Here is a 14,954-nt window from a genome sequence, read left to right as displayed (position 1 = left end):
TTCAACAAGTCTGCATCACACACTGTATGCCTAGAAACAAATTGATAGCATATTGCGTTGCCATATTATGTCAGATGTCATGCTACGAAGAACTTGATACTGTTAAAAGTAAATTATCCCGAGCTTCCACATTCCTTACAAGGATCCAAGCTTTTGTATCTCTTGGAGGAAATAAATTCAGTTAGGGAATCCATTTTTTTGATTAACAAAGATTAACGAGACCAGAGGTTATTTTAAGAAACCGTACCTCCTACTTACCTTATTTATGTAAAATGGCGAGTAGGAAGCACTACCTGTTGCCAAATGTAATGTCATGATTAGACCCCCAGTACTTAGGGGATCAGAGATAATGACCTAGAAAATTGTAGGCTGCAGAACAGGAGTTTCAAGTTGTGTAATCAGTGTTGCTACTAATAGGTTTGTAAAGTTTTTCTAATTGTGTTTCCTTTTTGGATGAGTCAAAAGTTTTATCGGGAAATGTTAAATGTATTTTTTTTTTTGTCCATGAAATACAAATATCACTTGTGAGCACTTTCACGTGTCTCAGACAGGTCTGCAAACCTTCTTTTCACCATTATCTCTTAGCATACATTGCTTCCACTGCAGTAAGGGATTCTGGGAAATGACATACAAATGAGCACACAGAGTCACCTTTATTCCATTAAAATGTCAGTTGCATTCTGAATCCTCGAATGGCATGTTTGTGCTATTCTGACCCTATTGTATGTATCAGTAGAAGTCACCCTGTGCACAAAAAGTTCACATACAGTAGGGTGGTAGAACATATGCAGTAGAGCAAGCAGTGCTTTAACCCAATTAACTAAGATTAATTGAAAAGGGAACTGGCCAACTATGTGGCCCTTCTGCTTACAATTGTAACACAGTATCACCGAAAGCATTATTTGATTTTTTTTTCCATTGATATACCCATACTCTCAAATACCCATTAAAATATTAAGTTAATTGACTGGCATAAATAATACTCTGGATAAGATGTGTTTTCATTGGACACTTGGTACATTTGCCATCTTCAGCACCATCTCGAATTTCATCACTTAACCATGAAACACACTCATAAAAATGTAAGTTTAACATGAACATGTTGAGTATATAAAAGAAAAGATGATTCCAAATTGTTTATGTGAGTAGTACGAAGAATACACAAAAAACACGAAGAATACACAAAAAACACACACTGACAAATTCATATTTACGTTGAGTGGTGAATTTTCATAGCTGGATTCATCCCAGAACAAGTTCGATGTTTTTTTGTTGTGAAACTTCATACATCTGAGACAATTACGTTTTCCAGTCCTGAACTCTTATGCATTAGGAACATGTGTATTATTTCAATGTTAATCCAATAAAAAGTATCACAATTTACACAGAGTTAAACCTATATATTATGAAACACAAGAAACCTAAAATACTCAATTCAGGTTGTGTTTAATTTAACAGCCAATATACATTATAAATAGTGCTGGTTTTGTTTGATAATATAGTTAAATGCGCCACATTTGTTCAATTCTGGAATATATTGGATACAGTGCTGTTAATATCACATATCTTAGGAAACGCCATTCCAAATGGCATCCAATAAACACCTAACAGACATTTTCACATCACAGTATAATCTTAGTTATACAGGAAACAATTGCTTCCCAGTTGCTGGATAGAGGGCTAAGAAACTGGTTAAGGGACATTTGAAGACTTCTATTGTGGCTACATAATGCTCAGTTTAATATTATACATATCAATATAGTGTTATTTTACCAATTAAAAACATCTAGAGTTTCCTTCTGTATGGTAAATTATTTGCCAAAGCCTCACATCATTAAACCAATTTAGTTCCAACGGGCCTTCAATCAAGTTGTGTTTAAGACCCTAACAGAAGTAAAGTGGTTCTAAAAAAAGACATATGGTTTTGCTAAGCTTCGTATCAGTGAGACCAACTACACAAAGTAAAAAAAAAAAAAAAAAACACTTTGCCCTTCATTAATTCTAAACAGCTCACCCTATGCCTGGTGATATTCTGTCTGTATTGTGAAATGAAGAACTATTCTATAGTCAAGATTCTTTGCAATTCAAAGACTGAACTAAAAATGTTTCAGAAAGCTGAGATTTACAGTCTTCCCACATTTGCACATCCAAATAAGCAGCCCTAATAGACCAAGTACTTAAAAGTGAGCCAAGATCACATTTTGTTCACATGCTAACTTTTGAAGAAGAAAATGTGTGTTTTTCATTCCCTCATCCTAGATGTGCAGTCTTGCAGGAATGGAGCAATATAAAGTAAACATATGGTAAATATCCAACTCTTTACTTTTAGCCCATCTCCTCTTTTTTCCCCCCCAGTTGCAAACTAAGTGACAGGAACCTAGGTAAAAAATAAGTGTGCATGGTAACTTTCACCATGAAGACCTGTGTTTGGCAGCCTGAGAAATGACAGAGCTTGGAAGGGAACTTTGAAAACAAGTGACCACAGGAAATTAGGGTTGGCAGGGAAGTTAACCCTTCATGAATCACTTTGGAGATGTTTTGGAGCAAAAGTACTGCACATCTCAACTGTGTTTGACATCTAATTAGTTCGAAAAAACAAGGAGCTAGGACGTACTATTATTCTTCAAAACAAAATACTTACAACTGAATACAAAGCTTTTACTTTGACAAAACAATGGTGCGTGTGGAAATAAAGCCCTTGACAGTGCAATCAAATATCAAAAGAAAAAAATACAAATCACATTTTTTTTATCTGAAAATGTATTATTAACTCACAGTGTCTTTCAAGCATCTACAGTAAGTGCTCTATCTGAAGGGATGTAAACTAATTGTATGTGGTATATAATACAATTTGCCTTCACTGGTGAAAGCATGGCCCATGCTGTAATAAGTTTTAGGAATCATCACTTCACATAAGAGAATTCAACCTACTCATTTAGTGTCTATTATGCGCAATTCAATCTTGAGCTGAAATTTTATTGCATATCATTTTATTGCAGCCATACCTATCTTCATGAATAATTGCTGTATTTGAAAAGGGAGTGTGACAGTCTGTAAAAAAACAGACTCAATGTAGCACAAAATTGGACTTCAAGGAATTCATTAATGTAAGAAATTGGGAGTTATTGTATGTGACAGTTTTATTTCTTGTACTTGTTAACACATATTTGACATGCACACTGTGCCAAAGATGTATATTTTATAAATGCAAGTTGCAGTACTGTACTATGAATAACTTGTTCCAAATACCATAAATATATGTTTAGTTAAAGCATTTTCAATAATGAGTAAACTATACCCTGCACCTCGAAGGGTAAGTACATACATAACTAAATGTCTGTGGTGTGTGTGTGTGTGTGTGTGTATATATATATCCCTACAGAGCTATGAAACGATATATAATGTTTAATAAATGATAGGATGAAATGTGCTGTGACTATAAAATTAATCTACAAGCAGCTACTTCTCTGAAATGAAGTGTGAAAATAGCATTCTGGTAGCACAGATGTGTTTTTCACACTTGTGTCATCCCTTCCTATCACAAATATGGTATTTCAGTACCAAGAGAAAATGACAGAACTTATTGCTCATAGCACAAGATTTTACAATATATTACAGAAACAGGCACACATCTATATACACAAATATGTTTTGCAATACAAGGGGAATTTAAATGTACATTGTCATTTTTCATATCTAACATTACTTTACCTTAATTGCCCCTTTTATACAATTGCAAAAGCTCAAATATCTCTTATACATATGTATTGCTTCAAGTGCAAAAAATTAATGTATTGCTTCAAGTGCAAAAATGTAAAATAAACATGAATGATCATATTACTTTACAGTTCTTTTGTAGTAGACAAAAATAACCCCAGTGGAGATTTTTGTTTGCAAGGCTGTAGTATCACTGCAATTACAGTAAGGGCATGTTCACCTTTATAACACTGCAATATGTTACCACCCTCCCCAGGGCACTTATACTCTTTCCAGATTTCTTTTTACCCTTTTTGTAATGATTCTGAAGTGAATGTAGTATAAATAATATGATTTTACTCCAGACCTGTTTACACTGGCAATGTAAATGAATGTAACCATTCCCTACATCCACACCAGCCCCAAATCTGCGTTTTTAATTGTATTCTATTTTGTTGAGTTTCACATCTGACTGTCAGCACAAAACTTCATATTCTTCTGGCTGATGAACGGTTGGGTAAAACAATTCCGTATATTAACTTTATTACCTTTTAATCCATCTCAAGAGATTTGTAATTGATTAATAGAAGGCATAGTTAAACCCTGTAGGACAAACACAACTAGAACAATGGTATTGGTTTCCATAAACTCTTGGCTATGCACTGCACGTGAATGTCTATTTGTAATTCACGTTGAAAAACAAATCTAACACAGATTTGTAAAGTTAAAGTGCTTTAATCAGTTACTGATAGGAACCACGTGTGAACAAAAGAAATAAAACTAATGCAATGAAGTTTACAAGTGAAAAGAAAAATCAAAAGGCGTGTAATAAAAAAAAAACTTACCTTTATAGGATAATTTGAGCCTTGGCACGTTATTTTTGACATTCTGACAGCTCACCCTTGTTGTTATTGATACTCCCAAGAAAAGAAATGCAATCCCAGTGAAAGAGCCCATGCCGAGGAGCAAACAGATCCTGTAGGTCCCTATGCAGACTGGGCTGCTTTCTGATGCAGTCTGGTGAAGTCCAAGGAATCTATAAAGTGGAGGTAACAGGTGACTTAGGTCCGTTTCATTTATTAAACGCAGGCAATTTAGACCTCTTCATTTCTCCTTGTAGAACAGGCACAGAGGGGGAAAAAATATATGAAACTTCAGCCCTTCTGGAGAAATAATGAACCAGGCAGGCACTTGATAATGAGGCACAACTGTTGTGTGGAAAGGAAAAATGCACAAGGGCTACAGTAGTGGAGCTTACAGATCCATCCGTTTCATCTAAGCTATGCTGTGCTGACCGGTTGCAGAAACTAATCCTGGTTTCTGTGCTTCAGTGGACGTGTGGGAGCTGACTGAATGCAAGGAAAATACACAGAGAGGAGGGAGAGAGAAGCCAGAAGAGCAGCAGTGACTTTTCCTGTCCACATGCAGAGAGATGACACAGGATCTCTCAGACAGGTTTTCCCCACACTGCAAAGGCAAACTGACAATGGGAGAACAGGCAAGCTCAACCCACTCCCCTTCCCTGCTGTCACACAACACATGCAAAAAACATCTAGGAGAGATTAGAGGAGGGAACAGAAACCTGCACCAAGCCTGTGAAAGGCATGAAACCATAAATTTACCTTTAAAGGCATATGCTATTTTATGAATAGTATTTTTTTCCTTCTTCTTTCTTTGATAATAAAAAGGTCAATGCTACAACTAAGCACTGTCCATCCTGTGCCTCAAGCCTCACTGCAACCTTGATAGACATGTCAGTAGTTAAAAAGTATCTCAATAAACCTCATGTTTTTTAACAGCCTTCTTAGAAAACCCTTTCCTGCCAATCCCACAGGGGATTTCCTAGTTAGAGCTCACACAACAATCTGTTCAAGACAAGAATCACTCCACTGGGACTTATAAATTATATTGGTTTGTTCTCCAAATGATTTCTACCATTGAAACATATCTCTACACTTCCAACCTTTTTTTGATTCGCGTTGATTATTTCATTATTGGAATCACTGTGGTTTTCAGTACTCACTGCAAACAAGGAACACAAAAAGGGTTACAATAATGTGTCAAATGCCTTATTAGTTGAAGAGATACCGTTTTCTTGCCATGCTCCTGTATACAAGAGAACTGAGCCTTTCACACACACGAGGTACTCAAAGCAGGTTAAGGATTCCCTTCAATGTTTTTCAATTACACTTGAATGAAGGGGAAAAGCAGATGCTTTGAAATCACATCATGGCAATAAAATGCTGGAAAACCTCTCATTGAGAATGCACACCCAGAACAATAAACCCTAGTCCACAAAAAGCGGTCACATTATTTAGAGTAAAAGAATTGCTTTGTTTTAATTAAACAGCATTAGTCTCTAAAACTGTAAAAGGTTTTAATTTCATGGTAAAGTAAAACCAAAGCATCCTGTCACCAGTGCTATTATTGGCTCACCACTGCACACAATGGAAAAAATTTCAGTTTTCACAAACTCTTCTGCTTCCTGAGTTGTATTCATGACTCCCACGGTTTTGTATCTGCCAAATTCAGCAATTCTATTGATCAGAACTATTATTGTGAAAATAAAATGCCCCCTCAAAAAAACGATGTTGATTTTAGTGATTCCCACACTTGTTATCCAGACTGCAGAGTACTTTCATGCTCCAGGCAGTGGATTAAATGTCTTCAATGACAAGAGACTCCTGTCTGTATTGCAGGGATTACCAGAGACATCCATTCTGTAAAGGAATTCATGCCATTTTGAGATTATTTGCTGCATTTGCCTAATTAATTGTCGCCATTATACACCTCAAACAACTGGGTACAGAACACACAAATGATGCTACATTGTCATTGCTGGGCAGAAAAATACCACACTGGATATGCAAATGGTGTAATTACATTAAAGGTACAGCTATCAAGATGAAAGGTCACAATTTCAAACCCTCCAATACAAGAAAGACTCTGAGAGGTTGTGTAGATGTGAGTAATTTGTCCAATGATGTTTAGCACATAATTACGTGTAGTGTTAACCTCTGACAGCACATTTAGGTTATTAGAACAAATCTTGCACCGAGCATTGTGTGACAGGGACATTAGTGTAAAATCACAGCCCTCTAGTTATTTCACTGCAGAAAGTGTTCCAAGGTTTCTTGCATGATTGGTGTCTTTTAGGACTTTGTCTATATTATGAAACTTCATTTTAGTTTTAGTGGGGGGTTCTTTACTAAAGCCTCCCAGCTGCAGAACCAAGCCAAAGTGGAGCAGATGTATTAAAGTCAAATATGCCATTGATTTTAACCCTTCTGCTGCCAAGGAGGCCCCGCTGGCAGCGAAAGGCGTAATGGTGTTCCTTTTCTTTAGTAAATCTGGTGCAACGTTGTGCTCCATTTATACCCTAGGTTTGCAGCCGGGATCTTTTGGGGTCTACTTCCTAAAGTCTCCCAGCCACAACACCATGGCAAAACCAATGCCATAAACAGCACCAGATTTAAGATATGACATGAATAACAATTAAAAACAATTGGTGTTTTTTTACTTTGATAAATGTATAAATGTATATCTTTATTTATATAGCCCCATCCAGGTTCAGGGCACTTTACAGCAGTAATACATGGGACATAATAATATAATGTGAATAAGCACTTCAGACATGAAATAATGGGAAAAGGAGTCACTGCCCCAAAGAGTTTACAATCTAAGTAAATGATTAAATATGATCTAGTTGTATCCCAGTTTTGCTGCTGAGTGAGTAGTAAGTACTCCCCTTTAATAATCTGTTCCCATATTAGCCATGCAAAGCATGTTACAAAATGTAGTGGGTTATTTATTATAAGGTAAGTGAAGAGACGGCGGTCACTGCTCCTCTGGCAAAAACTCCAACCAGGCGCATGAAAAACTAAAATACTTTAATACATCAAAAAGAAAAAGAACATCCACATAGCTGTGAAACTCTGACGCGTTTCGTTCTATTGATAGAACTTTATCAAATAGTAGGGGGTTATTTATTATAGTCTCCCAGCTGCAAAACTGGGATAAAACAACTGCATTGGATTTATCAATGACATTTATTTCCATTTAAACCATGGGATTTTTGTGTCCCTTGATGAATCTGCTGCAGTGTTTGTGCGCCAGGTTTGCCCGGGTTTTGCAGCCTGGAGACTTTGATAAATATGTTCCCTATATCATTTTAGATGACAGTCCTAGAGGTGTCATTTATGTTAAAGTTCATTAATTGAGCATATAATTATAATAAGGGATTCCAGTTTTCGGTGTTTATATATATTTTTTAAAAATCGGTGTTTATTTTATTTGTTCCGGTGTTTTTTTTTAAATTTTATTTTATTTAAAAACAGTCAGTGTTAACCATGAAAAAAAATGACATGCATTTGAATTTGGGGTTTATTGGCGCACTTTGTTTAGTTTCCATTCGCCCCGGTGAGGCCTTTGTCTCCCACCTGTGGATGGGCTGGCGCAAGAGGTGGAATTTAAAGCTGCAGACCAAGCAATATCCTTTATGTGTGTTTTTTTTAAATAAATCAGTTCTATACTATACTACTGTATGAGAAAATACTTGTAGCATTTTTTGTTGTTAAAAAAACAACTCTAAATTACATGTTTAATGTATTATAATGTAACAAGCATTTTTTATTTCAATAGCAACAATTTATAAAGCCACACCCCCTTCCTCTTCTGAAACAGACTCTGGCACACCCCTTTTTGAGCCCTGCCCTCTCTCTAGCAGTGCACCAATTGTATCTAGTGACTGCCTGGTCACATGATCTTCCTCATAGAACTTTGCATCTTTGATCCTCTTCTGCTGCAGATAGCCATTTAGTGAACCCCTTAGCCGAATCTTCACTGATCGATCACAGGAGAACGGATCGACCGGGAACTTAGCTAATTACTTATCATTGTGTGGATTGTATTGATGCACATGTTAAAGGAAAAAAAGGATGCTTCATTTCCAGTGTTTATTGGTTTTTAGTGCAAGATAATCAGTCAGTGGTGTTTTTTTTGGTTAAAACCTAAAACCGGAATCCCTAATTATAATGTAGTGCACAAGTCAAGACAATTTACTGTACTATGATCTTCATGCAAGATAAGGCCATGAAAGTGACAGCCAGCGCCAGCCTTTTTTTTTCAGAGCCAATTTGACTACAAAGTGATAAGCCTTAGTTCACCTTAAGGTGCAATTAATCAGAATTTGTTTTGAGGTGGGCTAAAGTATAGCAATGTTTAATAACGCTAGCCACTAATCTGTAGATTGCTAACTCTTTGTGGGTTATTTATCCAAGTCTCCTGAGGCAAAACTAATGTAAACACAATGCACCAGATTTATCCAAGCAAACATTCCCATTGGATTCAATGGAAAATCCTCTATATTTATAGTATAGTTTTTTTCCTCTAATTTTGCAGCCAGGAGACTGTGAGAAATGACCATCTTTCTGTTTTAGGAAAAGACCCGCTGCAATCTCCCTTACCTAAAGGGGAACAAATATTTTTGTCTCACAATTTGCCTTTCCATTTTTACATTTTCATTACGATTGATCTCAAATCACTGGGCATTGATATTAATATATGCTATTTGTATGGGATATAATCCCAGTGTTCAGGGCTCAGCTATCCTAGGTACATATATATAAATGTACATTTGATCACAACAGTGATAAATCCATCCAGACACTTGAGCATAAATGAAAGCTGTATGAGACTCACTATGGTAATATAAGCAGAAAGGTGTACTAGTTATGCTGGAGGAATGACACAGATCTCTATATATACCATAAAGGTACTGTCTAAATCCCCAGTAAAACCAAAGTACATACCATAATAAGCAGTCCTTGTTGGAGCCTCAGTGGAACAGCTACTCAGTCTTTGATGAATGCGTGCGTCACGCCAGTAGCATAAATAGGTAGTGTGTGGTCCCGTGGGGTCCGATGGCGGAGCACTGCAAACACAAGCAATGGGGGCTGCAAACCAGTTCCGGATTAAAAAGAATTTATTGGGTGGTCATAGGGAGTACAAAACACTCTGACGCGTTTCAGGACCTAAGTCCCTTTATCAAAGAGTAGATGCGCGTCTGCTATGTTCCCCGTTATAAACTCTGGCTCCCGCCCCCAACGATGACGTCACGGGGACTCCAAGTATCGCGCGAGTTGCTGAATAAGCTAGCCCATTGGTAGATATGACAACCAATGGCGCAACTGGCTAGAGAATAGCCTCCCATGTAGGAGTGGCCTGGGAGCCATGTGTATAATGGGGAGATAACAATATATACAAAACACAGCGTGAATAAAAACAAAAACTGCTTACTAAAGCTATACTAGTTTAAAAGCGCGATCATTAAAAACACAAGAGATTGAGAAACTGTCTAATGTCTAGCACATACACTATTATGCTAGTTCTCAGGAAGTGAATTATATCAGATAAGCAAACAGAGGTATACATACAAATTGGTCCATAATGAGCAAACATCATAGCCATACGTATATGGAAGTGTATATAACCTTATCTAAGATTAATAACTTTCTAGAAGCCACCTTCTCATACCCCAAATAGATAAATGGGTAGAGCAGCTCTGTAATAAAAGTAGGTGTATATATATAACATTGCTATATGGAAACCATACATATAGAGATTCGTGAGGACAGGATATTGTATTCCCAGTGTATAAGACGTCTAATCAATACATTAGAACTAGATAATACCACAAAGTTTTTTCAGTCTTGTCACTATAGCACAATCCATTATCTGTGCATCTAATAGCCACACTAGATGCATGAGGGTATATGAAACATAAACAATGGTTAAACATTGGTAAGTATACATGACATTGCCATATGTAAACCACACAAGGAGATATTAAAATTAATGCATATGAACAAGATAATACTACAAGATGTATAGTCTTATTACCATAACAAAATCTATTTTTCGTGCATCTGATATCCATACTAAGTACTAAGTGAATATTAGAGTGATTTAGAAAATAACTTACAGCTTTAATACCTAGTGTGTGATTAATAATAGTGTAAAGGGAGGTCACATCAAGTGTGACCCACCGATATGATTGTGACCATGAATCTAGACTGGGAACTCAAACATTTCCTTGGTTAAATTAGGTGCTATGTAATCTTGTCTCCATATACTAACAACAAGGCATATATACCACCTGCATAGCCATCTGCAATAGTATTCTGTGTCCACATATATAGATTGTACACAGTCATGTTACATCCATCCATTCATATTCATTATGGAGTTGTGCTGCCCATTTATCCATTTGATGGACATCAAGATGGTTTTTAGACCAATATCAAACTATTGTCTATGATGTATATACCCCGATGTACTTAGTATGGATATCAGATGCACGAAAAATAGATTTTGTTATGGTAATAAGACTATACATCTTGTAGTATTATCTTGTTCATATGCATTAATTTTAATATCTCCTTGTGTGGTTTACATATGGCAATGTCATGTATACTTACCAATGTTTAACCATTGTTTATGTTTCATATACCCTCATGCATCTAGTGTGGCTATTAGATGCACAGATAATGGATTGTGCTATAGTGACAAGACTGAAAAAACTTTGTTGTATTATCTAGTTCTAATGTATTGATTAGACGTCTTATACACTGGGAATACAATATTCTGTCCTCACGAATCTCTATATGTATGGTTTCCATATAGCAATGTTATATATATACACCTACTTTTATTACAGAGCTGCTCTACCCATTTATCTATTTGGGGTATGAGAAGGTGGCTTCTAGAAAGTTATTAATCTTAGATAAGGTTATATACACTTCCATATACGTATGGCTATGATGTTTGCTCATTATGGACCAATTTGTATGTATAACTCTGTTTGCTTATCTGATATAATTCACTTCCTGAGAACTAGCATAATAGTGTATGTGCTAGATATTAGACAGTTTCTCCATCTCTTGTGTTTTTAATGATCGCGCTTTTAAACTAGTATAGCTTTAGTAAGCAGTTTTTGTTGTTATTCACGCTGTGTTTTGTATATATTGTTATCTCCCCATTATACACATGGCTCCCAGGCCACTCCTACAGGGGAGGCTATTCTCTAGCCAGTTGCGCCATTGGTTATCATGTCTACCAATGGGCTAGCTTATTCAGCAACTCGTGCGATACTTGGAGTCCCCGTGATGTCATTGTTGGGGGCGGGAGCCAGAGTTTATAACGGGGTACATAGCAGACGCGCATCTACTCTTTGATAAAGGGACTTAGGTCCTGAAACGCGTCAGAGTGTTTTGTACTCGCTATGACCACCCAATAAATTCTTTTTAATCCGGAACTGGTTTGCAGCCCCCATTGCTTGTGTTTGCAGTGCTCCGCCATCGGACCCCACGGGACCACACACTACTTGATATTAATATAAACAATATGTGTTAGGAGTCATTAATATACCTTCTGTTCTTCTGTTATGACTTTTTAACAACGTAACAATTTTGCTGTCAGAGGGAGCAGGCTGCGAGAGAGGCAATTAGTGGTTAATCAACTTTAATTTCTGCTGTAGTTTTTATTTCACTTCCTTTCTAAAATTCCCCAAACTAACCCCTAAAAATATATAGCATAACCTGCAGTTTAGGGCAGGAATTACTGAAGGATCGGCTCAGTGACAAAATGTACTGGCTCTGATAGCAACGACAGAAGCAGGGGAGACGGGTTCAAATCCAAATGTCAGCTTTTTGTGACCTTGGGTAAATTACTTTATCTCCCTGTACCGCAGACACCAAAAACATAGATTGTAAACTGATCTGGGCAGGGACTGTATCTGGAAAAATGCTATATACAATGCTGCTTACTGCACACTACAGTATACTGTTATTGCAAAGCACTTTGAGTCCCATTGGGAGAAGAGTGCTATATGAAGTAAAAAAATGACTGCCTGTATATTTGCATTATTAGTGCCTCCTTAATTGTCTTTCGGTTATAGGGTGGCAGGACATCCATAAATCTAAATACCTTCAACTTAGGTGGACACCCCCCTAAGCCCTCATGGAATGAAAACAAAGAAGATTTTCTACAAAATATATTTTGTCATTTTAAGGTTCATATTGGCCCAAAGGTGGACAGAATTTTGAATGTCTTGTACAATCTTATCTATCTAGCTACAGTACTTAAATTGTGGTAATACTAGAATTGCGAAATATTTCTACATTTATTTAAAAACCTCCATTTTCATTTCTTTAAAGAAATGGTCATTTCTTTTACTCCATAAATATATGCTAAACATTTTGAAAATAGTGCCAGTTGCCTAACCCTGTCAGTGTTGGAGAGGGATGTCACTTTCATGGCCATGGACTCTCTGGCACTAGCCATCACGTGATTGCTCTCCTCAGCACTCACGTCATCGCTTCCCGATTCCGTTCACGAAAACTGAATGTCCCCTACTTCGATTTAGTTAGTGGTCATGAAAGCCCCCTGACACGTACAGTACATCGTAAAGGGTTTGATTGGGCTTTTTTGCAATGCATCTGATCTCAGACACGTTATTAGAGAGGGTTGGGGTTCCTTACAATGCATCTGATCTCAGGCACGCTATTAGAGAGGGTTGGAGTTCTTTACAATGCATTTGTTCTCAGACACGCTATTAGAGAGGGTTGGGGTTCCTTACAATGTATCTGATCTCAGACGCACTATTAGAGAGGGTTGGAGTTCCTTACAATACATCTGATCTCAGACGCGCTATTAGAGAGGGTTGGGGTTCCTTACAATACATCTGGTCTCAGACGCGTTATTAGAGAGGGTTGGAGTTCCTTACAATACATCTGGTCTCAGACGCGCTATTAGGGAGGGTTGGGGCTCCTTACAATGTATCTGATCTCAGACGCGCTATTAGAGAGGTTGGAGATCTTTACAATGCATCTGATCTCAGACACGCTATTAGAGAGGGTTGGGGCTCCTTACAATGTATCTGATCTCAGACGCGCTATTAGAGAGGGTTGGGGTTCCTTACAATACATCTGATCACAGACTGCTATTAGAGAGGGTTGGGGTTCTGCAGAATTTCACAATATAAATAAAGGGTTCCTTAACCAAAAAAAAATAAAATAAAACATTTCTCTAGCAATTCGAAAGCATGTTTAAACAACTTATCAATGCAAGCAACTGCCCTAGAAAGATTTAATCACAGTTAAAGTGACAGTTTTACTTATTTGTAATCCGTTAAAAAACAAATGTTTTTCCCTTTTCTCAGAATATACTGAAGTCAAGCATATTGGCTACTAAAGTCAACTTCCTCATTACTACACAATAGACAAACCAAACCAATAATTCACCTCTAGCTGTAAGGACTAACAAACAGTGTTATCACCAAAGAGACATGTAAAAGCCCAATTATAACACATTTGTTTTTAATAGAAATATTACAAGTTGGAAAAAACCTATCTTAACTTGTCCGATTTTTTTGTTTTATTTTACAATTAAAGTGCTCTTATAATGTGCCAGGTATGGACACTTGCTCATCTTCTAGGGGCAGATCAGGCTGATCGCTCTGATGAAGTGGCTAGCCTGCTCGAAACAGAAGTGGAGTGACCATGAGACCTCTGATGCTGCCATACGCCTGGCACTGTAAGGCTGTGATTATACAGAAAACTGCAGACCGTGCGACGCTGTGCGCCTCAATAACAAATTGGTACAATACTATGAATGTGTACATACCTAGCTCGACACGCGCACATACTAGAACTGTAGGGCGGCAGACAGGAGAACAGACCTGGAATTTTGTTCTCAGCAGGCGACGGCCGCGTCACGCGAGCGGTTCAGCCAATGCGGGCGAGCCGCTCACGGCCATGCCTCCCCATCTCCTCCGTTAGCCTCCTGCCTGCAGTTCGCATGCCGCTTTGCCGAAGTGAATTCATGATGTCACCGTATCGCGCGCACGCCTATCCGGAGCTGGTATAGTTATAGCCTAAGGGGTACAAGGTATCAATCAGCGACATTTAACCTATTAAACATGCCACTGTCCGTTGTTCACATTTGTTTTATGGCGGACTGGCTTTACTATGTTCAGCCTCAGAAAAGTCAGTAACAAGAACACTGCTTTTTGATTAGTAGAAGAGGAAAGGAAATGTGGCATAAACCAAACACTTTATTCCTAGCAGTATATCCCAGTGTTAAGAAAATATTTCAAGTATTCGCAATCCAGGGGGAGCATAAAAGGGAAATAAAACAAAACAATCTAAGTGCAGACAGTATAATAAAGTGAATTAGATCTGTAGAATTCTTGGCTCCTA

The 14,954-nt window shown here is 37.5% G+C and overlaps 1 protein-coding gene across 3 annotated transcripts in view; it reads right to left on the bottom strand.

The window, feature by feature from the left end:
• Positions 1 to 5,232, bottom strand: part of SEMA3A (semaphorin 3A) — a 280,469-nt gene extending 275,237 nt beyond the window's left edge. For 2 of the 3 annotated variants that reach the window (XM_075599556.1, XM_075599555.1), the window contains exon 1: positions 4,542 to 5,232. In XM_075599556.1, coding sequence (XP_075455671.1) covers positions 4,542 to 4,653 — 112 coding nt within the window. In that variant the 5' untranslated portion in view covers positions 4,654 to 5,232. The remainder of the gene's footprint in view (positions 1 to 4,541) is intronic. The other variant, XM_075599554.1, reaches the window with a different exon arrangement.
• Positions 5,233 to 14,954: the final 9,722 nt, after the last annotated feature.

The sequence above is a fragment of the Ascaphus truei genome, chromosome 5 (assembly GCF_040206685.1).
Source record: "Ascaphus truei isolate aAscTru1 chromosome 5, aAscTru1.hap1, whole genome shotgun sequence".
In the NCBI taxonomy this organism is placed as follows: domain Eukaryota; kingdom Metazoa; phylum Chordata; class Amphibia; order Anura; family Ascaphidae; genus Ascaphus; species Ascaphus truei.
This window is presented reverse-complemented; position numbering and strand designations above follow the sequence as displayed.